Source organism: Eublepharis macularius, chromosome 11, assembly GCF_028583425.1.
Source record: "Eublepharis macularius isolate TG4126 chromosome 11, MPM_Emac_v1.0, whole genome shotgun sequence".
Classification (NCBI taxonomy): domain Eukaryota; kingdom Metazoa; phylum Chordata; class Lepidosauria; order Squamata; family Eublepharidae; genus Eublepharis; species Eublepharis macularius.
In genome coordinates this window covers 70,218,804-70,242,569 of record NC_072800.1, presented here as the reverse complement: position 1 = coordinate 70,242,569, position 23,766 = coordinate 70,218,804, and the positions used below count along the sequence as shown (strand labels likewise).

The 23,766-nt window shown below is 43.1% G+C and overlaps 1 protein-coding gene across 1 annotated transcript in view; it reads right to left on the bottom strand.

The window, feature by feature from the left end:
- The window catches only part of GPR158 (G protein-coupled receptor 158), a 192,377-nt gene that overhangs the window by 19,695 nt on the left and 148,916 nt on the right, over positions 1 to 23,766 (bottom strand). The window contains exon 7 of the mRNA XM_054991964.1: positions 15,370 to 15,608. Coding sequence (XP_054847939.1) covers positions 15,370 to 15,608 — 239 coding nt within the window. The remainder of the gene's footprint in view (positions 1 to 15,369; positions 15,609 to 23,766) is intronic.

The following is a 23,766-nucleotide window of genomic DNA, read 5'->3' as shown; positions in this document are numbered from 1 at the left end:
AACAGTTATACAGGCCACTATGAAAAAGTATAAGAGCTACAGATTTCAACTGTGGTATAGCGCCCAGGGTAAGACAGAGGGGTGTGGCAATCAGGATAGAATGTCAACCAAAGATCCTGTAACAGGCCCTGCAGAACTGTTACAGATTCTGCAGGGCCCGGATCTTCAATGGGAGTGTATTCCACCAGGCTGAGGCCTGAGCTGAAAAGGCCCTAGCCCTGGTTGAGGCCAGATGAACGTCCCTTGGGCTGGGCACTACCAGTAATTGTTTATCCATAGAGCACAAAGCCCTGTGAGGGACATAATGGGAAAGGTAGTCCTATAGGTATGTTGGCCCCAGTCTGTTAAGGGCTTTGAACACCAAAACCAACACCTTGAACTGGATCTGGAACTCAACCGGGAGCCAATGCAACTGGCACAGCACAGGGTGAATATGTGCCCTGAATGGAATCCCAGTAAGGACCCATGTCACTGTATTCTGGACCAGCCGTAACTTTCTGGTCAAGCCTAAGGGCAGCCCAGTGTAGAGCAAGTTACAGTAGTTTAATCTGGAGGTGACTGTTGCATGGATCACTGAAGCCAAATCCTGGGACGAAAGGTAGGGCACCAGTTGCCTGACATGCCAAAGGTGGAAAAAAGCATATCAAACAACAGCCATGACCTGGGCCTCCAATGAAAGTATGGGATCCAAGTACACACCTAGGCTCTTCACCGTTGACAAAGACTGGAGTTGCATGCCATCAAGTGTTGGGAGCCAGATCCCACGACCCAGATGCAAGACCTCCATCTTCAGGAGTTTCAACTTCAGGCAGCTGTGCCTCAACCATATCACCATGGCCTCCAGGCCTTTGGCCAAGGCATCTAGCACAATGTCTGGCTGGCCATCCATCAACAGATAGAGCCGGGTGTCATCCATATATTAGTGACAACCCAGCCCCAAACTGCAAATCGCCTAGGCAAGGGGGCAAATATAGATGTTAGACAACAATGGGGGAAGAATCGCCCCAAGGGAGACTGCACACCAATAAGTGGTATGCAGACATCTGTTCCCCTCGCGCCACCCTAGACTCTCATAGAGTCTTCCCTCCAAAGCATTTCATCCAGGATACATGATCTTTGTAGCCTGTTGTAATTCCAGAACAACTCAAGGTCCTACCTTGAGGTTGGACTGCCTCTCCCACTATGTCCCTTGCAGGGTGCTGCACTCTGTGGACAAACAATTCCTGGTGGTCCCCAGCCCGACGGACATCTGTCTGGCTTCCACCAGGGCCAGGGCCTTTTCTACCCTGGCCCCAGCTTGGTGGAACACTCTCCCACTGGAGATCCAGGCCCTGTGGGACCTATTACAGTTCTGCAGGGCCTGTAAAATGGAGATGTTCTGCCGGGCCTTTGGTTGAGGACCAGCGGGTGTCCCCCCTTATTCCATCCAAGATCACCACCTCTTCTATGACTCCCCTCGGCTATGCACTCTGCCCACATGCTATGACCCATGCAGGTTTTTATCAATATCTAAAGTAGCCTATGTATAATGGCACCTGGAGTATTTTAGTGAAAGTTTTAAGTGTGGTTTTTAAAGTTGATTATTAACTTATTGTATTTTATTGATGATGTGAGCTGCCCTGAGCCCATTCGTGGGGAGGGCAGGCTATAAGTCAAATAAAATAAATAAATAAACATCTCTTTTTTATCTATTGAATGTAACTTATAAATATAGTGCTAGGCCCTGGGTAGAGATGGGCACGAACCTAATTACGATCCAAAAAAACCCATAAAACAGGCTGGTTCGTGGTTTGTGAACCAGGGTTCATAGAAGCTCTTTTCACGGAACTTCCATGAACTTCATACTGGTTCGTTGGGTCATATCACAGGGGCAGTTTAAATGGCCAAATGGACATTTAAACTGCCTCTTTAAGAGACTTGCAAGGGCAGGTCCCTTAAAACTATCAGCTGGCAGGCGGCAGGGGGGAACCCCCCCCCGGCCACCTGCCAGCTGATAGTTTAAAGGGACCTGCCGCTGCTAAGTGGCCGGAAAGGGGTATTTAAACCCTACGAGCCACGAACTAGGTTGTGACTGTCCCCAGTTCCATGCCAGTTCATGGATTTTGGTTCATTAAAATCCATGAACCACGAATCTCATGGTTCGTTTTTCATGCCCATCTCTAGCCCTGAGTACATGTGCTCCATAACTGGAAAACTTTACTGCCAAAAGTTGCCAACTTCATTGATTTAAAATCCTGTTTTACCCCATTTTTCTACCATATGTAGTCTTCATGCTGCATTACAAAATCTATAAACACAACACAACAGATTAGTAATACTCAAAAACAATGGGAAAGGGGGGCTTTTGCCCAGGATTTAACCCTTAAAAGACTGCAAAGAGAGGACCCTTTTGCTGCCACCCCTGTGGGAATAACCCCCCACCTGTATCTCCACCAATTTCCCCAAATTGAGATTATACTTGGCAGTCATATGCTCTCAGTTTCTGTAGGATGTGTGTTCTTACTCTGCACTGCTGTCATTGTACCACAGAATACAACTGCAATATACAAAGTAATAGATCCAGGGCTTTTTTTCAGCTGGAATGCAGGGGAACAGAGTTCCAGAACCTCTTGAAAATGGTCACATGGCTGGTGGCCCTGTCCTCTGATCTCCAAACAGAGAGGAGTTTCGATTGCCTCGGTGGCGCGGAGCGCAATCGAAACTCCCCTCTGTCTGGAGATCAGGGAGCGGGGCCACCAGCCATGTGACCATTTTCTCCAAGGGCAACCCACTGAGTTCCACCACCTCTTTTCCCAGAAAAAAAGCCCTGAATAGATCCCTAGCTAGACAACAGAGAAGAAGCCAACAATACAGAATTTTAACATCTCTAAAGTAAACTATGCAGAGGGCACACTAAATGTGCCATGATGTAGTTTGCCTGTCTTTCAAAAATTTATTCATCCACACACCCACCTCGCACAGTAACATGCTCAGATCAGTACAGGGTTGTTTATTTGAATGAATTCAGCAAAGCAAAAGGTCATTTGTATTAACTGCCACCAGAAACATATCACACAAATGTCACCATAAGGAGAAGGAAGCATTCATAAGCATCATAAACTGCTTCTAATGCAATGAATCATCTGTGCAACCTTTGATATTTAAAATTGCAATGAAGGAAATGAAGAGTTTCCACTTGTTTCTTACAAAGGATGGCCTTACAAACCAGCATGTATGTGAAAGCACAAGAGGAATCAACTAGGCATGTTACCAGAACTGCTAATAAACACTTTCCAATTGCTACAGAATCACACTCCTACATTCCACAACAAATTTTTCTAGGGTTGCCATGAATTTCTCAGTGAACCTGTTCAGCAGTTAAAAACTTACCTTGTTGGACACTCGCAATCAGGGATATGTTCAGATTGCAAAGAGCAATCAACAGCCGCTGAATGAATCTGCAGCTGCCCGTTGGTCAGAAGCCCACTCCCAAGTGAAGGGGATCAGCTGGGAGCCAGGTTCTTATACATCCTGCCCCAACAGCAAATAGCTTCACAGTGATGTTGCAACAGTGAACCCTTCCCTCAAGGAGGGGAGATCAGAAGAATGCTCCTGATCCCAAGCACCCACCCACCCCCTATAATTTGCTGGGTACAGAGCAAAACTTCCCCAGCAGCAGAGGATGAGACACCCACTCCCAGTTGACCCCTCCTTAGCTGGCAATTGGCTTCTGATGGCTGCAAGTAGCCTGTGTTGCCAAGTAGGCCCCCTCTCCTGCTTTAAGGCCTGACATGAACTGTGTTAAAGTTTCCTGCATTACTGTTTCACTGCTGATACACAAAGACTGCTTTGCACGTGTGTGTTCTGGCACACGTGTCAGTTTCCTGCCTGCTTGTTAATTACCCTGCTGCTGCAATAGACTGTGTAGTTCCCTGACTCCATGCTTGGATAACTGCACAAAGGACTCTTTTTCTGGGCAGCCCTGCCCTGATCTGTATCTGGATTTCCAGTGTGTGTTTGGACTGTGTTACAAGTGTGCCCCGTGCCTGCATTGCCATCTGCCACGGACCGTGCCTGTTCCCTGCTTTGGACTGTGTTTTGTGTGCTGTTTCCCCTGCCTCCATGGAAGCCTGCCTCATATGGGCCCAAGCCGCTGCTAGCAGCCGGGCGCCTGCCGGGGAAACCTCCAGCGAGCCTGGCTAGGCGCTCCCTGGTCAGTTCCCGCCTGGAGCCTCCCGCAAGCCGGTCACCGAGCTTGCCCTCGCTACCGGGCAGCCTGCAAACCAGCCCCAGCTATGCCCAGCCGGCATCCATGTTCTCAGGCAGCCAGAAGACCCAGGGAAGAAGACTGCTTTGAGAAGCCATATCGGCAAAGCGGGCACACCACGTCCGCAGTGAGAGTACCTCGCCCCGCTCTGCATATCTTAGGAGCCGCCCCGGAGAAGGAACTAAGTGCCGACCATCCCAAGCACTTAGAGAATACATCTCAAAGGAACCTCCGCATTCCAGAGCTGATGACATCAGGACAAGCCCTGTCAGCTGGAACATCCTTTCAGCCCACTCGGATTTCCCCCTCCCTCTTTTGTCCCCTCTTCCTGAGGTGTCACTTATCACAATCAGATTACCAAAGTGGCCCATCCAAGCCATTCAGTAACCCATCAGAACCTTTGTTTTAATCTATGAGAACCACCAAGTACAGCACCAGCCCCAGGGTACGTTTTGGGGTATTTAAGCTGGTCTCTCAGACCACACGGTGCTTAGGCCATTCCTATCCAGAACCCCTCACTGTCCGTGGCTTAGGCCATTCCTATCCAGAACCCCTCGCTGTCCGTGGCTTAGGCCATTCCCATCCAGAACCCCTCGCTGTCTGTGGCTTAGGCCATTCCCTATCCAAACCCCCTTGCTGTCTGTCTGTGGATCCATTGCTGGCATTGGACCACCTCGCTGCTGTGTCTCTGCTTCGCTCCAGGATTGTGAGTATTCCCCATCATCGTTGAGAACCCGCTAATGCGAAAGTCTCTGCATTTCCTACTCTGTATTTCCTAGATCTTGTGTGTTCTCTTGTGTGCTTGTGCAAGTTTAGGCTTACGCCACATTGTTAGCAAATACACGTGATTGAACCTATTTGTAGTCTGCCTCTTTTTCACTAGAGTGTCTGGGATCGGGACCTCCGTAAACATAGGTTAAGATCCGCGCTAATTTTAAGTTACAGACTGCTATAGCTAATTCCCCATTATAATAAAGAGCAGTTCTGGTAACACCTGTTCCTGAAAATACAGATGTACAGGTTGTGAGCTGTCAAACAGCCTGTTGATTAATCGGCTGCCTGATCTCCACTGCTGGAGAATGGAAAGTGAGCATCCCTGTATTTTTCGACCAATGCAATTAGTATGTTAGAATTTCTTCATGTTTTGTGAGGTCAGCAGGTAAATTAGAGAAATCTTTGACTCAAATATGTAATTTATTTGATCACAAAAGAGAGAGCATTCTAGCTTCTAATGCTCAGTTGTATTATAAATTGAACACCATTTTCCTGTAAGTTCGTTTGTAGCTTAAAACATAAAATGAGTATCTGTCCATGTGTGGGCAGTCTACAGACTGCTTTGAAGACACTCTAAAAAAAGTGTTTAATGTTAACCCCTTCTTCTCAATAAAACTTTCATTGATTATATAAAATGATAGGAGATCAATGCCTCCTCACAGCAGAGACAGTTATAGCTATATTTAACAAAATAAATAGCAAACTGGATATTCTGGAGGGGCTGTTAAGGGAAAAATTAGTAGGTCCTGGGAATGAGACAGTCACAGCTATTAGATCTGTACTGGAAAAGGTGGCTATCTTTTCTCCAATACAAAAAAGGGGCTCAAAGTCTGTCAATGATTGCCACCCTAATTTGAGAACAAGGACTGCAGGCATGGGTAATACAGAGGGGAGTCTGTGGTGGAAAAATAATCAAGTTGCATTAGAAACAGCACAGACTTTGGTGAATGAAGATTGGTGGCGAAGTAAACAGGAAATTTTATACTCCCTTGATTGTCTTCTTCACCTGGATGCCCAGGAGATTGATCTTGAACTCTATAAAAGACTTCCAAATGCATATCAACAATAGTGGTTCAACAAACCACTATTCCATCGATGCTTCTCAAAATGAAAGGTTTTCTACCTTCTTTTGGAATACGTCCTATCAGAGTCTTTCAGGATGAAAGCAAGAGACCACCTCGGCAGATGAAGCCAGGTCATTTTCCTTTAAATAAAGGTCCCCTAAAGACATCAAAATATCAATGTACAGACAAGGTGAGGACATTTGCCAGGGATGGTGTTGGAAATACTAACTTCAGAACCGCCACCCCTAATGACATGATTCAGGAAATGAGGCATTCTACATGTGTTCTATTAAATAAAGCTGAACCTTTAAGGGATCTGATTAATTTCAATCAGATGGTGATTTCCCCTTTGACCAAGTCAGTTGACCCCCTCCAAACTGGGAAGACCCAGGGAAACCAAAATGCCAGTGACTTTTTCTCTATAGACTGCCGTCCCCATCTGACGATATCTCCTTCTCCTAAATTAACACCTGGAAACACCCGTCATCTGCATCTCTTCTCAAGCTGATTATACAAGAGCAGGAGAGGATCTCTCGACCCTGCTGTAACTAGGAACTCTACCATGGCAGAAAGCCAAACTAACTGCTTGTTAACACCTCCAGTACCAAGCATCACAACTGACCCTCAACTCTCAAGCTCGCCTCTGACCTAGCTCAAAACTGACTATTTTAAGAAATTATCTCTTGGAACATAGCTGGTTGGACCTCCCGAGTTTCTTCTCCTAAGGTTCAAGGGTTCTTTAATGGCTTTGATGTAATTCTGCTCCAAGAAACCTGGAGCGTAGAACACACAAACCTCTCTGGCTTTGTATCTTTTGTTAGCCCAGAAGTTGCAAGTACCAAAGGTGGGCAGACCTCTAGGAGGCCTTGCTTGTCTAATTTCTTCATCTTTCAGATGTGGCAGTTTGAAGTTGATTTTAGTTTCAAATTACTTCTTAGCAGGGTTTTTTTTCTGGGAAAAGAGGTGGCAGAACTCAGTGGGTTGCCCTTGGAGAAAATGGTCACATGGCTGGTGGCCCCGCTCCCTGATCTCCAGACAGAGGGGAGTTTAGATTGCCCTATGTGCCACTGAGTGGCGTGGAGGGCAATCAAAACTCCCCTCTGTCTGGAGATCAGGGGGCGGGGCCACCAGCCATGTGACCATTTTCAAGAGGTTCCGTAACTCCGTTCCACCACGTTCCCCCTGAAAAAAAGCCCTGCTTCTTAGCCACCAAACTCAATTTAGCGGGTCACCTATTAATCTTGTTTACTATTTAGATGTCCCCATGTCTAACTGTCAACGAATGTTTAGCCTTATGGAAGGATATAGAAAATGAAATATCTCTTTTGTTACATGATTACCCAAATGCCCTCCTCCTAATAACTGGTCATATGAATGCCCGTATACGAAATTGTAATGAAGCAATACTCTTCGCCTTGTATAAGGCAGATGTTGAAGCCTTAGGGCTCATGTTGTTGGATAGAAACCTCTAAAATTCTAAGATAAATGCTAGGGGGAGGATCTTTTTCCAAACCACCCTTGAATTGGGACTTAATATCCTCAATGGCAATGCTGCCTGTTGGGAGACCCTGGAGAATTTACAAGAATAAGTGAAAGGGCTGTCAGTGTAGTTGACTATTGTTTGGCTACCCCAAATCTTCTCCCTTATTGCTCAAGGTTCCAACTTGTAGGTGAATTAATGGGGAGTGATCATCTACCCGTATATGTAGAGTTAACATTGCCCTTCGGTGAGAAGTTGGAACACCACCCAGATTTAATCTATGTAGGAAATTTTGTGCGGCAGGCACGTTGGAATGACAATAAGTCTGAGGAGGCCTCCAACATCTTTAACTCAGACAGCTGTCGGGCACTTATGTCCCAGCTCATTAATGAACCTTTATCTGTTGCACAATTTGAGATTTTGGAGAAAATTCTTCATTTATTCAAACACCTGTTGGTAAAAACAGCACCCCAATCAAGGATTGCTTTCCATACTGGCAACAAACCCTGGTTCGATAAGGAATGTCGGCATGCTCTTAAAGAAATTTGTAGAATTTATAGAGCTTTTAGATATACTAATCCTAGGAAGCTACTAAGTGCTTTAATGACCCAGAAAAGACAATATAAAAGCCTAATTCGGCATAAAACACAAGGTCTTCTGAGAGCAGGCTTGGAAAAGCTGCTTACAACCATTAATAATCATGATACTTCCAGTTTCTGGGAACTTTTGAACAAGGGCCTGGCAGTAACTCCCCAAATGTGCTGCCATATCACCCCGATTGTGTGGGGAAATCATTTTGGGAATATGTTTTGTTCACCTATTATGCTCACAAATAACATATTTAGCCCTTCAGATAATATCCCCTCTTGGCCCCCAATAACAGCAGATGAAGTGGCCAATCTTATTACGCTCATTGATTACAGAAAACTACATGACCGGACCTACTGATTTTATGTGCTCATCTTCCTGTTTCATTCATTTATTTTACAGCATTTTATGCCATTTTATGGCATTCACACATGATGTGCCATTTTTAAGCAAAAACAGGTGTTGATTTCAGTCTCATTATATACACTTTTACTATTTTAGTTGGAGAAAAGATGGCTGCAATTTTATCCCAAGTGTCAAGAAGCAATAAAAGAAAATGCAATTTATGAACCAGACTGTAACAGTCAAGAAATTCAATAATATCTGTAGACTAGGAAAAACCCTTGTTTGTTTGATTGTTAGTGCACCAGTCCAGGATTTCAGTGAGGAAAATGAAGCAAGTAAGTAAAATGACGGAAACAAAGCGGCAGAAAGTTAAAGAAAAAATCCTGTTAAGTCTTACAGTGCCATCCTTCTGTGTCCTAGAAGTCAATGGACTTGGAAAGTCAGGATGATACAGTTCTATAAATTCCATGTATACCTATATATTCATAGAAAATCATACGATATACCCAGTTCACTGTTTAATAATAGTAGATAAAATCTAGGTGGCTACCATGTTTGAATGTTCCTCTACAGCAACATCTCCCCACATAAAAAAAACCAGCATGCGAAGAAAAAGCTTTTCTGCTGACACGATAGCTGCTTCCCCCAGGAGTGATGTGTGTCACTTGAACATGAAAAGTATCCCTAAGACAATTTACAAAAAAACAAAACAAAACCTCTAGCAGAACACAAAAGCAAAATGCAAAAGAGATAGCGTCTTCTCGTGCGAGTTTGCGCGGCATTCCGGATGAAGGTGAGTAGTGTGGAAACGGCCCTGGAGAAATTCCTTTATGGGAAGCTCAGGTTTTTAACAGACAGAGATCACACAATACACAATCTTTTTCTTTGAAACCAGAGAAGGAGAGCCAGGATATGTTTGTTTTGTCTTTTACATGTCACAAGTATAGCACTTCAGACTATTTCAGAATAATTTCTTTGTCCATGGAGATACTGAGATTAGAAACTACATCTTCATATAAAGATTTTTTTTAAAAAAATAGATGTCAGGCTAAAAAACCTCTCAACAACTTAATTAGGATTTCTAGTACAAATATTACACCATGCATCTCTTTTCATGATTTGAAACAGTAAATGTAACATCCAATTAGCTCTGCCAACATAAAAAGATACTGACATCTCCAAGGGATTGAGGGATTTCTATCTAATAGCTATGTAAAATGCAAAAGATAAGGTCAGTGTATCTTAGATAGCTAAAATCTGTACAGTGATATTTTAGAACATGGACATAGAAAAGAAATTCTGTACTTGTAAAATTCCTATTTTAAGCATATTTACTCAGGAGTAAATCTCATTGCCGTAGAAGTTGTTCCAGGAAAGTGTGATTAGGAACATATCCAAAATCATCAGGAGTCTCATAGCATCTTAAAGACTAACAAAAACGTATTCCAGCTTTCGTGAATTCTAGCCCACGTCTTCAGAAAAGTGGGCTACAGACCATGAAAGCTTATGCTGAAATAAAATTGTGTAGCATTTAAGGTATCACAAAGTTCTGGTTTATTTTTGATGCAACAGGCTATGCCTTTGGAATTCTTAGCATTGAAGGCAAATTCATGTTTCATATTAATCATCCTATACAGAGTTTCAGTTCAAACTTCTAAGCCCGTTGATTTCTGCGGACACAGAAGGATGGCACTGCAAGACTTACAGGATTCTTTCAGGCGATGTCCAAACTCTTTAAAATTTCATTTCCAGCTGTCTTTTTTGTTGGCAGAATGCATAAAGAAGTGACTATTTTACAACACTGTTCAGTAATGTGCACGTAACAATCTCCCCAAACGGCTTCTGCTTCTTAATCATTTTCTTTCTATAAATCAGAAAGCACCTGTGTATTAAACACCCTATTGATTTTGCCATTTGGAGTGGTTTTTCCACGGAAAGCAATAAGCAGTGTTACAAGCCGGGAACCCTCAAGGACTTGTGAAGGACATCTCATTTATCCCTCCTCCACTTTTTCCTCTTTCCCTTCCCTGAAAGCCTCTATAACCTCTCCCCTCTTCCTGCTCCCTTCTCCACCGGCCAGCCTACTTTTTATCTGCCTCCATTTTCAGCTTTCCCTTCTTCCCTCTCGCTGGCAACCTGTACCTGGGGAAATTATGATCCAGTTGTGTGGTACCAGCAGCCAGGCTAGGCCCGTTTGCACAGTGGGGGAACTTGCATGGACCTTCTGGGGGCACTTCATTTCCCCCTGTATCTCCTTTTCCACGCTATTTCTTTTTTCTTCTTCCTGGCACCCCCTTATCCTCACCTCACCACACCTATCACTGCTTCCTTCTCTCCCCACCCACCCACCCACCAACCTACCTTTTGTCTTCCCCCATCTTTAGCTACATTTATTATTTATATATCTCATTTTTTACCCCACCTTTCTCCCCAATAGGAACTCAATGCAGCTGACATCATTCTCCTGTACTCTATTTTATCCTCACAACAACCCGGTGAAGGAGGTTAGGATGAGAATGTGTGACCGGTCTAAGGTCACCCAGTGATCTTCCACTGCAGACTGGTGATTCAAACCTGCATCACTCAGATCCTAGTCCAACATTCTAACGTCTACATCACACTGATTTTCACATGGTGGCTGCTGTTGAACAATAGCGAGTAGTGGGCCTGCCACTGGTTGCTGCTAGGTATGGTCCTTCCCTCAAAGGTCAAAACAGACCAGGAATGGACTCTGCCTCCTCCGCATGCCTTTCAGTGACAGAAATCAAGGCTTGAAATCTGGCAATACTGCTGTTGCCTAGCAACCCCCAGAATGGCCACTACAGAGGATATTCATTTCTTAAAGATACATGTGCTGCTTCTATTATTTTGAGGTGTTTTAAATCTCTAATGTACTTTTTCAGATTTCACAATTTTCTGCAAACCTAGGGCAGCTTTCAGGTTTGTACAAATCTCTGTCTTGTCTGTCCATGGCTTCAATCTGTGGATTTAAGTATCTACTTAAGTATTTAAGTAGAAGAATTACACCCTTCTAAGCTAATTGACCAACAGAGTTTAGGATGGCACAGTTGGTGACACCATCAAAGTTCATAACTTCTGATTTGAAATATAAATTTGTAGGTTCAAAGGGCACCCCCTGTCACAGAAGTGACATCATTATGCAAGCCGGAAGGGAGGAAGCCAGGGTAAGTACAGCTCCCAATCCCCCACCCCCAGGAGACTACGGGGACTTGGGGATCATCCCCTGTTGAGAGACTCCAGGTCCTTGGCAACTTTACAGGGATCTGAACCTATCCCAGATCCTATTGAACATTCTAACCACTACACCACACTGGCTCTATATCTGGTGATGAAAATAATAGTTCCCAAGGTGAAACAGAATAAAGTGCATGAATGTAGCACCATCATCATGCATACACCAACATTAGGAGCTGGGAGAAAACAACCCCAAAACAGTTTGGTGTAGTGGTTAAGAGTGGCAGGACTGTAATCTGGAGAAACGGGTTTGATTCCCCAATCCTCCACTTGAAGCCAATTGGGTGACCTTAGAACAGTTACAGATCTCTGAGAACTCTCTCAATCCCACCCATCTCAAGAGTGATTGTTGTGGGTCTAATAATAACTTACTTTGTAAATCACTCTGAGTGGGCATTAAGTTGTCCTGAAGGGTGGTATATAAATTGAATGTTGTTGTTGTTGTTGGTGGTAGTGGTGTAAAAGTTCAGAATTATCAAGCTGTTACCAAATTAAGCTGAAGAGAGTTCACCCAGCATTAATGGAAATTTTTCTGCACCTCTGTTCATGAAAAGAAGGCTCTGGTTGGAGTTCTTCCGTTCTTGAAGTCAATGAGATTTATGTTGATGAGGAGGTTTGCAGCTTTTGCCAGCATATTTACATGAAGTATCTTCAGACCCTCAGCAGCATTATAATAAACCATCTTGGTATTTTGGGGAAAGGGTGTCTAATTCAGTAGCAAAGCAAACTGATTAGATTAGCACAGGCCTGGCTCAAGTTCTTCCTGTCTGGCCAGTTCCAAAGTGCAGCAAGAGAAGTTGTTTGGCTTCCTAGACAATGCTGAATAAACTAGTAAATTGTAATTAAACTTGCATAAATAGGTCTTTTGATGCACTATTTCCTGTTGCAATCAGCCCCACTTGTTCTCCTGTAGAAAATCTGGTTATAAGCTTTTATAGCTGGATACCCCTATGTGTTCTAATAATAACCCAGCAGATTCATTTTCTTGGTCCTCCTCAGGGCTTTTTTTCAGCAGGAACACGGTGGAACGGAGTTCTGGCACCTCTTGAAAATGGTCACATGGCCGGTGGCCCCGCCCCCTGATCTCCAGACAGAGGGGAGTTTAGATTGCCCTCCACGCCAGGGGGCGGGGCCACCGGCCATGTGACCATTTCCGCCGAGGGCAATTTAAACTTTAAAAAACTTCCCCCTTGTTCCAGCTGTCCCAAAGTGACATCATGGCACAGTCCTGAGTTCCACCACCTCTTTTTCCAAAAAAAAAGCCCTGGTCCTCCTTATACACAAGGACTTGGCTATGTGGTTTTCTTAAACTGGATTTTATTGATGGTTTTAGATCATATCGCACTGTCAAGTTTTAAACTGAAGTGTTTATAGTACATTTTGTATTGATGGGAGGTAGTTTATGGGTTTTTTTCTCTTCTTCAAATAAAGGCAACAGTGGAAACAAAGCATACCCGTTCTAGTAAGGCTTTCTTGTAACTTCCTCCTCCTTGCTTTCCCATTCCGAGAGACATTCCTCCTGAGACACTTCGGGGGGGCCATAGCTTTTTAGATATGGGTGGTATATAAATTGAATGTTGTTATTGGGGGGCCATAGCTATACACCCCAAAGAACTCTTTCCTCCCCACCAACATGAAACAGTCTTTAGCTAGCCATTAAAGCTGCCTTTCCTTCTAACCTTTCCTCCAGTCACTGGTGCACTCTCTACTCCTCAGTACCAAGCCTGGTGGTCTGTTTTCATTTCTCAATGGACCTCCGCAGCAGCAGGAAGGATAAAGCAGATTGCAAGGCATGTCCCAATTGCAGTAGTGACAGAGCTCAGCTGGATATCTCTCATTAATCAGAAATGTATTTTCAGCTGATTCCTAAGACCAGTAATTGGATAATTGTACCAATTAATTGCTTGATGCTTTCAGCTCTTACTACTAAACTACTGCAGTGTACCATAAATTTACACAGCAATTACAAGACATGTAATGTTTGCAAAATATGCTGGAAAAAAGCTACAACTGCAAGTTAGGTGCAGGTCACCTTTTCCCTAGCCAATTGACCTAAATGACAGGCTACAGTACTAATTAATTGTATTATGGAGCTCAGTGGCATTCATGATGGTTGAACTTTATTTTTTAAATTATTCAAGGTCTGTTGTAGCTATTAACTGAACTACAGACCTGGAAAGTTGGCTGTTCATTCCATTTCACTGCTCAAGTTGACTTCTGGAAGCTAATGCAGCAGATTTTTTAAATTAATATTTTATGATATGGTCCCTTTAAATGTTACAACACCTAAGAACAAACAAATAAAGTGGATAACTAAAGGAGCAAATCTTCAACTAGTGAATTAGAACAAAGTGAAGTCTCCTTAGAAGTCTAGATGCTTTTCCCCCTTCTCAGCACCATCGTTTTCTGCTTTTTTGCACTTCTTCCTGAGTTCAAATCTTGTCTCAGCCATAAAGTCAGTGCTCAGTCCTGAGTTCAAATCTTGTCTCAGCCATTAACTCAATGGTGTTCGTAGGCAAGTGGCTTTATCACTACTTCAACCCCTCACTTGTAATAAGTGGGTAATAATACTGACCTTCCATATAGTGCTATTGCAAAGGCTATAAGAAAACGTATGGGACACGATTGGCTGAACTGACTATTTGTCAGCAAACATATTTGACATACAAAAAGCCTCTTCAGGTCCAAAATGTTTCCCATGCTTGTTTGTTGATGTTCACAACTCCAGCTGGCTGCTGTGCTGGCCCCATTTTATTATTTTTTTCAAATTCATGCTCTTTTCCTGGAAAGAGTGATGTAATCAGGGATTTTTTCCAGCAGGAATACAGTGGAACGGACTTCCGGCACCTCTTGAAAATACTCAGAAATAGTGCATGAAAATAATATTATTTCAAAGAATCCTGTATGTTTCTTCCTCATTTCTCTTCTGAGAGTTCTGCCACCTCTTTTCCCAGAAACAAAACCCTGGATGTAATCATGCAATGGGATGGATAATGTCACTGAGGTCAAACAAAGCTAATACACAATGAACAATCTATAAAAGGTGTATTCATTTTTCACTGTGATAAATTTTCTGTCTTCCCCAATTTGGCCAAGGCCTAGTGAAATGCTATGAACATCTGGAAGTTCCAGGCTTGCTGCCTGCCCTGGCAGGGGTAAAGGCACCAGGAGGGAAGAAGTGCTCACTTGTGCTCCTGCACTCCAATCGTGCTGGGAAATGATGTCATTTTCAAGCACAATGGGGAAGCTGCAGATCATACCAAATCCCAAATCACTAATAATTGACCATTTGGAGGTGATTTTTAATGAACTGGGCTTCTGCACAACCGACAGTCCTTGTTACAGTGGTATATATTTACCTATAAACATTTGTCAGTTTAATTCATCCAGTCAGTTGTCCTTAATTATCCCTGCTTCCTGTGAATGATTCTTCTAAGGCCATAATCTTATGAGTAGCTCCTTCAAAATCACATCCATTGAACTCAGATTTAGTTCTGAGTAGACAAGCTTATGAGCTGGTGGTTAATTATCCATATGAGATATGACAATCCTTTAGCATATTTTTTTAGCCAAAAAAATGAAAAGAATTAAATATCATCCACAAAAAAGCAACTTACCAATAGCCATCATATAATCCCAACGGTCTATCAAACACATATTGAAGATCAGGTGGTCTGATGTTTGGCCTTGACCAACTACTGTAATGTTCCTCTCGAGATTTTGCCAAACTGCAGAAGTCCAGCCCGTTAGGAACCAAGCCACTATCAGAAGAATTACAGCCAGCATCCTCATCACACGTCCGCCTGTCATATATGGGATTCGTTGAGCAGTTCGAGACAAGAATACTTTCAAAACCCTGCACAATAAAAAAAACACAGGGTTATAACTAACCGAGGGCATAAAATTGCTCTTCAAAGTCTAGAATCTAAGGCAGATTTACACTGTCCCATTTTTGAAAATCGGGTCAAAACATCTGAGCATCAATTGCAAGGTGTTTTGTTGGAAAGTACATCCAGGCTTCGAGGAAGGAGGTAAAGGATGAGAAAGCTTAAAGTCAGTTAGATCATGCTCTCATACGTTAACGGTGCCTGAGACGAGGCAAATGAGGTGGCACCTGGTTTGGCTCACCCAAGGCAAGGAAGGCTTGTGAGGCGAGGTGAGGGAGGCAGCAGTGCTTGGCTTCACCCACCCCATGCAAAGCAAGGGAGAAGGTGGTGCCTGACTTGCCCCACCCAAGCTAGGCTTCCCAGTTGCCCACTGGTGACAGGCAATCTCCTGGGGGGTTGCCCCATTTCCCGCCAATCACTGGTGATCAGCAGGAGGTGGAACGCCCCCTGGAGATTGCTCCAACTGGCAAGTAACTTGCGATGGTGGGATGCAATGATGTCACTTCCTGAAGTGATGTCATCGTTCTGGCCCTGGGTGTGCTCCCACACTTCACTGGAACCAATATTGGCCCCAAATGGGCCAGAATTAACCCCACACAAAATGTGGGAACATGCCCACGGCCAGCATGATGACATCATTTCCTGGAAGTTACATCATCGTGCCTCTGTGGAGCACATGCATGAAGCATATGCACAAGGAGGTTGCAACAGATAAGTCCCAGGTTCTCCTGCTCCTGCTGGGAGCATATAGGGACCTGGGAACCCTAACTCAAACCCTATGAGAGGTGAGGCAAGGCTAGGCCTGTCCTAGACTCTCATGAGATTGTGCCCAAGACCTGTGCAAAACAAGTAAAATGGTGCCTGAAACAAGGGAAGTGGGTCCAGCCCGTCCAAAATGAGGGCAGCAGCACCAAACTCACCCAAGACCACACAATTCAAGGAAGGTGGCACCTGGCCCATTGGTTAGGCAGACTGCCTCTTCCTCTCTCCCTCCCTCCTTTAGGGGTGGGCCAGAGGGGCTGGGGGAGGGGCCCTTTTTCACTCCCAGTCTCCTCTGCTTATGGGGTTGTTCTGAGGATTAAATGGAGGAGAGGAGAATGATGTAAGCTGCTTTAAATCCCCATTGTGGAAAAAAGTGGGGTATAAATGAAATAAATAAATAATAAATGTAACTGAAGAAGAGAAGGCAGATAAAAGGTAGGTTTGCTGGGAGATGGGAAGGAGAAAAGAAAGCAGGAAAAAGAGAAAGCGCTACAGAGGCTTTCAGAGAAGGCAAAGATGAAATAATGGGGGGAAAGGAAATGAAATGCCCCCTTCACAAGTTCTTCCAGATTCCTGCCTGTTAGCTTTATTTTTGTTCTTACAGAGTGGGGAGGGGCATGTGAGAAATAACTTACAATAACAAACAAACCCCTGTTTTTGGAAAAAGAAAGGATCCAGTTATAGGGATGTCAACAGCCCTGGAGAAATAGTGTCCTGTCCCTTTAATAAAAGATTAATGGGGTGTTTAGTTACTGGGTGACGTTACTGAAGTCTCCCAAGGTTTTCGATAAATTTCTAAAGAATGGATATATTTCAACTATGCAAGTCATACGTTTAAAAGAAATTTCCCGAGAGGTCAGAAGAAGTAGGGCACCTCAAGGAAGACATAATAAAGCATATTTTTCTTTAAATCACCAGTCTTTACGAATAAATCCAAGAGCTTGCCAGCATGTTTCTCCCACTGATACTTTATAGATGGCACAAGATTTGGGATGACACTTGGGGGAAAAAATCATTATTATTCAGATACAATTTCAGCATCCTGTGCTCCATATTAATATTCCAGAGTATTCATCCCCCCACCCCAGTCCAGTACCATTTAGGAATTCTGATTATAGATTGGGGGGGGGGGATTCCAAAATTTTTCTCTGGTCCATTATCCCCTATGGGGAGACTCTTTCTAGGGTGGCAGGAGTGGCTGTTTTCGAGTCCTAGTCCTTCCTTTCAAGAGCTGCCTCCTTCCTCCTTCACTCCCATTTCCCAGGAAACCTATAAAATAGGGATCCTTAAAATACCAGCCCTGGATATTCCCAGATATTCCTGAATATCTCCAGAAACACTGAGGACCCAGATACCAGTATTCCTGAGTATCTGAAATACCACTCCATTACCTGAACATACCCCCAAAAATACCCAGTACGTTTTTCTCCCCAGGTATATATTTGAACTGGATATATCAAATGCATATCCCTACACTGGATTACTTGTCTGAAGAACAGGGCAGTTCTACATGGTTGACAATATTCCACCATCTTCTCTACTAGTGCTTAGAATTGTTGTTGGATACTTGCATCACATGCAAGCAAATGTAACACTATCCCAGATGCATCTTTAGATGATCTGATATCTGTACAGTGTGTTGCATGTAAAGGAAGGATTAAATATATATCTATTTCACTGTTATTTTAGGTGTCCTGTTTCTTATCATAATATCAACAGAATAGTTCAGTGGAATGGGTCAAAAATCTAGCAAACTACTATATCAGCAGAAAAATCACACCTACTATTATAATTCATTAACTCACACTGATTTTTCAAGACTGTCAACATTCTTTCTCTTCATTAACAACTATATAACATATATAGTGTGCTTAACAATCTATGTTTTCAATTAGTAAGACTGTAAGATAAGACATATTAAAAGGTGGGCTGATTTGGGGCAGTAGTGTACTGCAAAAGTGTCCTATAGAGGTGGGCACGAACCAAAATACGAACCAAAATTCATCACGAACCGAACTGGTTCATGGTTTGTGAACCAGTGGTTTGAACCCATTCTGACGAACCGCCACGAACTTTAAGCAGGTTCGTTTGGTTTTTACTGTATTTATATATACATTTTAAATATTATTTTAATGTTTTAAATGTCCTGATATTTGTTGTTTGTTGCCTTGAGGTGAAGAGGCAGCATATAAATGTAATAATTAAATAAATTGAATTAATAAATGTCAATGGAAGGGAGGATTAATCCATCATGCTATAGATGCATTTAGTACTGTTTTCTCATGTGTGTACCTATGGGAAAATTTGTGCCTTCTGGAAAAGGCACACTTCCCCCTGAAAAATATAGATGAAAATAATTCATAGTCTGGGATAGCTGAAGATCTATGTTCAATATCCAGAGTAACCTTGGACCCGAAATGCTTAAAAATCTAAAACTGGCTGCTGAAACTACTGGATGAGTTAGTGGCTAGCAGCATTTCCCCATCTCCATATATAGTCTTTGTCTGTTATGACTCATGCATCCAGATAAGTGTATGCTGATGCTATTCAGCTGGGTCTGATGGAGACCTTAGAGAAGAAGGGAACATATTGGCTAGCACAACATTCCCCCCTCCCCTTCTCCTTTTCTGCTGTCCCTTGGCTCAGCTACAGATTGTACTTCCACTGCTGTACTTGGGAGCCTCAGCACGTGTTTGTCAAGTGTAGGAAGACGCAATGTTAGCTAGGATGCGTAGTTTAAAAGACAGAGCCAATGGAGTTCGCTCCTCAGAGTGTTTGTTAGTTTCATCTTTGCCTCCCCAAAGGCTCTGTCAGTTTCATCTCTCCAGTTTAAAATGGTGAGAGATTGCAACTAGAGGGCAGTGAGGAATGGAAATGGGCTGGAGCTGCCTTCCAGAGCCGGGCTTAGATTTGGAGAAGTTATAATGGGCTGAAGTTTCCCTTCTGGCATTTCACAGCCCATTCACACAGCTCCAGTGTATAGCAAAGCCTCTGCCCTGCTGCTGGTTCTGTCTTTAAGCTGCTCTTCCTAGTACCATTGCATTTCCTGACATGTGTTTTTCATGTGTCAGATGTCTTGTGTACAGAGACTCTCAGTTTGTGGTCAGAAAAAGACAGACAACCAGGGCTTTTTTTCAGCGGGAACACGGTGGAACGGAGTTCCAGCACCTCTTAATAATGGTCATATGGCCAGTGGCCCCACCTCCTGATCTCCAGGCAGAGGGGAGTTTAGATTGCCCTCCGTACCACCGAGCGGTGCGGAGGGCAATCTAAACTCCCCTCTATCTGGAGATCAGGGGGCGGGGCCATCATCCATGTGACCATTTTCGCAAAGGGCAATTTAAACTTTAAAAAACTCCCCCCTTGTTCCAGCTGACCCAAAGTGACGTCATTGTGTGGTCTTGAGTTCCACCACCTCTTTCCCCAGAAATAAAGCCCTGCAGACAACCATCTCAAACAGAATGAGCCCTGAAGTAGTCAAATAACAACAGAGGAGGGACAGCAGACAGGAAAACATTGCCCAAACCAATCTGCTTCCTTGACCAGACCAAAGTTATTTATAGACCTACCTTCTAGGATAGGATCTACCTATAGAAAAGCCAACTCTGAATTTAATCAACATGTTTCATGCCAATGTGCATAATGAAACCCCAACCACTGTTTCTGTTAAAGAAAAGCATTATGGATTGCACCAAGTTTAGGGTTCAGTGTGGCCCATTAGGCATCCCCAAAAGCCCTGGGCAGCTTCTCACTTTGCCCTACACTGCCTAAGATCACTCACATCTGATCCAGAAAAAAATGTAAATAAGTCACATCCTCTATTTCAGGTGGACTCCCTTTATGGTTCTTGCTTTCATTTTTCTTGGGCCATAATGATAAACTCTTCATAGTGCACCACCATTAGAACAAATTAATTATTTGCTTCTGTAAATTTCTCAAGAGATTATTATCTCGCTATATTGTTCACTCCCCCCACCAGCATCCCTTATCAAAGTTTTTCAGAACAAAGAGTGCAAAAGATCTCAAAGTCAATATTTATCAGGAAGCTTCCACATGAAAACAGATCTGAGTAATGCTGTCTAGTAATCCTCTTCTGAAGCACCGCCAGCTCAAGCAGTGCTTTCAAAATTACTTTATAACCCCAGGTGTAAATTGCAGTTTATGGGTTCAGTTGAACTCACACCTCTTGAGGGAAAACCTTGTTGAATTGAACCTGCTCTTTCTGACAAATGAAACTATTAAATATGGCAGAGTTCACAAACCCCAGTCAATCTGACTCCCCTAGACAACCATTTCAGCACTAATTCTGTTTAAAGTTTCACAACATTTTTTTGTTTCTTAGGCAGAAAATGTATTTTCATATTAGCTGTATGTTAGGTTTGCTTCTCACTTGCCTTGTAAGCCCCTTGTTGGGGTTGCCATAAGTCAGTTGCCACGTAATAGCACGTACATACATATGCAACATTGTTTAAGAAATGCCTCATCGTTTTAATAAATGTCTTTGATCGTTTCTGTTTGACTTTTGCAAACGTCATCTACCCATCGTAGACATCAGACAGGGGTCTCCGAAAGGTAGCCCATGCATCCAGGGAAAAAAATACTTAAAAGATCTGCTCTAGGGTCTTATTTCATAGAATTTTTTCTCTCTACTGCTCAGCTGATAGCTTCATTTTTGATACTCTTCCTGGACTATAGGACAGAACAAAACTTGGTAACCAAGGCTGGAGTGCTGGGGAAAAGCTCACCTATGTTTTTTTATTACTCCAGCTCTCATAAAAAAAAATCACCAGTGACCCCTCCAATGTGTACACACACACACACACACACACACACACACCTTTCTACTGGCTAATTTGCAGTCCACCAAACTAAATGGAGCTTATCAGCTATATAACGTAGTCTGAAAGTGGCAGCACAAAACAGGATTTTTTCCCATGTCTTAGGTTGCCAAATGTGGGTTGCATTTGATTTGGTTACACAGATCAAGCCTGAAATTTGGTCTTTTTAAGAAAGAGGCAGTTGCTGGGGAACTAATGTAATCTGTACTAAAAGGCTTAATTCTTTATATTCTGTCAAACCTCTTTCCATGGAAAACAGTATAAGAATATTAGTTTTGATTTTACACTAAATGTCAAAGTTTGAAAGCAAGAAACAAGGCCTCAAAGCAATGTGTGAACACTATCATGGGATCCCCATATCCTCCATGAAATAAAAGATAAGGATGCAGTTCTGTGCAATTACGTGATGATATGCTGTGTCAGTGCAACTCTAAACAGGGTTACACCCTTCTAAGCCCATCAATTTCAATGGCTTTAAAAGGATGTAACTCTGCTTAGGATAGAAGGATTTGAGTCCAGTTCCACCTCAGAGATCAACAAGATCTTCAGGGTATAAGCTTTTGAGTGTCAAAGCTCCCTTCACCAGATAAGTTTTTTCAGACAGCTTTGACTCTGGGACTCTTAGATCCCGAAAATCTTGTTGATCTCTATGGTGCCATGGGAAATCCTGCTGTTCTACTGCAGACTAACATGGCTATCCAGTATTGACCTAAAAACGATCCACTTAGAATTGCACTGTTCATCTCCCAGCAGGGCTTTTTTTCAGCAGGAACGCGGTGGAACGGAGTTCCAGAACCTCTTGAAAATGGTCACATGACTGGTGGCCCCACCCCCTGATGTCCAGACAGAGGGGAGTTTAGATTGCCCTCCATGCTAGCAGCGCAGAGGGCAATCTAGACTCCCCTCTGCCTGGAGATCAGGGGGCGGGGCCACCAGCCATGTAACCATTTTCGCCGAGGCCAACCCACTGAGTTCCACCACCTCTTTTCCCAGAAAAAAAGCACTGTCTCCCAGGAAAAAAATAGGATTACTGCTTAGGCCAGTCAACATTTTGATGTGACGCTGATTTCACATATAACCCTTGTACTGAAATCATTAAGAGGTAACAGTGCTTAAATCTGATTGACTGTATCTTAAATGAATTATATATTTTCCCCTCATGTTTAAAATTAATTGTTTATGGTTATGAAAGAAATTTCATTGGCAGTGTTCTGAATCCATTGCCATGTGATAAAAGTAAAGAGATTCAAACAATGTAAAAATCCACTCAGCTCTTTATATTTTCCAACCCTTTTTATAAATGGATACTAAATTTAAGGATTAATGTCCCCCATCTTTCTGGTATTCTTTTGGTTTTGAACGTTAATACATTTGCCATATTGCACTATAATTGTTATTATTAATGGTTGTCGATATATGGACTACCTTGCTCTCAAATAAAAGCATTTTCTCCAATAAATGAAGTTTTTTCTTCTACCTGGCCCCGTCTGATTTATTAAGTGTCTTGAGAAATAGTGCTAGACGAATGCTAACAGTGCTATTAACATGACATAATGAGATTTTGCTAGCGGGTTTTCCAGGAGAATACATTAGTTAACAGCCACTTATTATAAAATTCAAGCTTTTTACTAGAAAAAAATTGACAGACTCTCTTGTTTTGATGGCAATTTAGCTCTTAATATCACAAAGAAAGTAACATTATTTAGCCCACTTAGATCCAAACCCTGATACCTAAAAACAAAGTGCTGGTTCCTATTTTACCTCACCCCCTCACTCGAGGATTGCCGACTCTGGCTTTGAAAATTCCTGGTGATTTAGGGACAGTGCCAGGAGAGGATGGAGTTCAGAAGGGATGTGATTCCATGGAGCCCACCCTCTGAAGGTGCCACTTCCTTCACAAGGAATTGATATCTATAGGCACTGGCAGTGGTTATTCAGGCCCTGGGTTGCCAACCTCCAGATAGGACCTGGAATTCTCTCATTACAACTAATCTACAAATTACAAAGATTGTTTCATGTGAAGAAAATGGCAGCTTCAAAGGGTGGAATCTATGGCATCCTATCCCTGCTGACCTCCCTCCTCTCCCAAAATTCAGTCCTATTCAAGCCCTGCCTTGAGGCTGGTAACCCTACCTTACTCTTATGCTGATCGCGTAAAGGGAGACCATGCAAAAGGGGTTACTTTGCACACTTGCATTGTTGTATGGGACACCCCGCACACAACCCAGCCCATCTCCTGAATACTGCTGGGAGCTCTAAGTCTAGATGGCTTCCCATTCAAATTCAATCACCTCCAATCGGTACCCTCTCAGGTACTCCAGTCAGTACCCTCTCAGTACCCTCTCCAACTCATTTTCTGGGTACCTTCAGGTGCTCCTTTCTATAAGGGGGGGACTGAACCATTCCATCTCAGTTTGGGTCCTGGACTAATACCAATGAAGTCCTGGAGCCTCCAAACATGATTTGGAGTAACTGCTACTTTACTTGGATATCTAACTTAAAGGAACACAGCTACACATTAAGATTG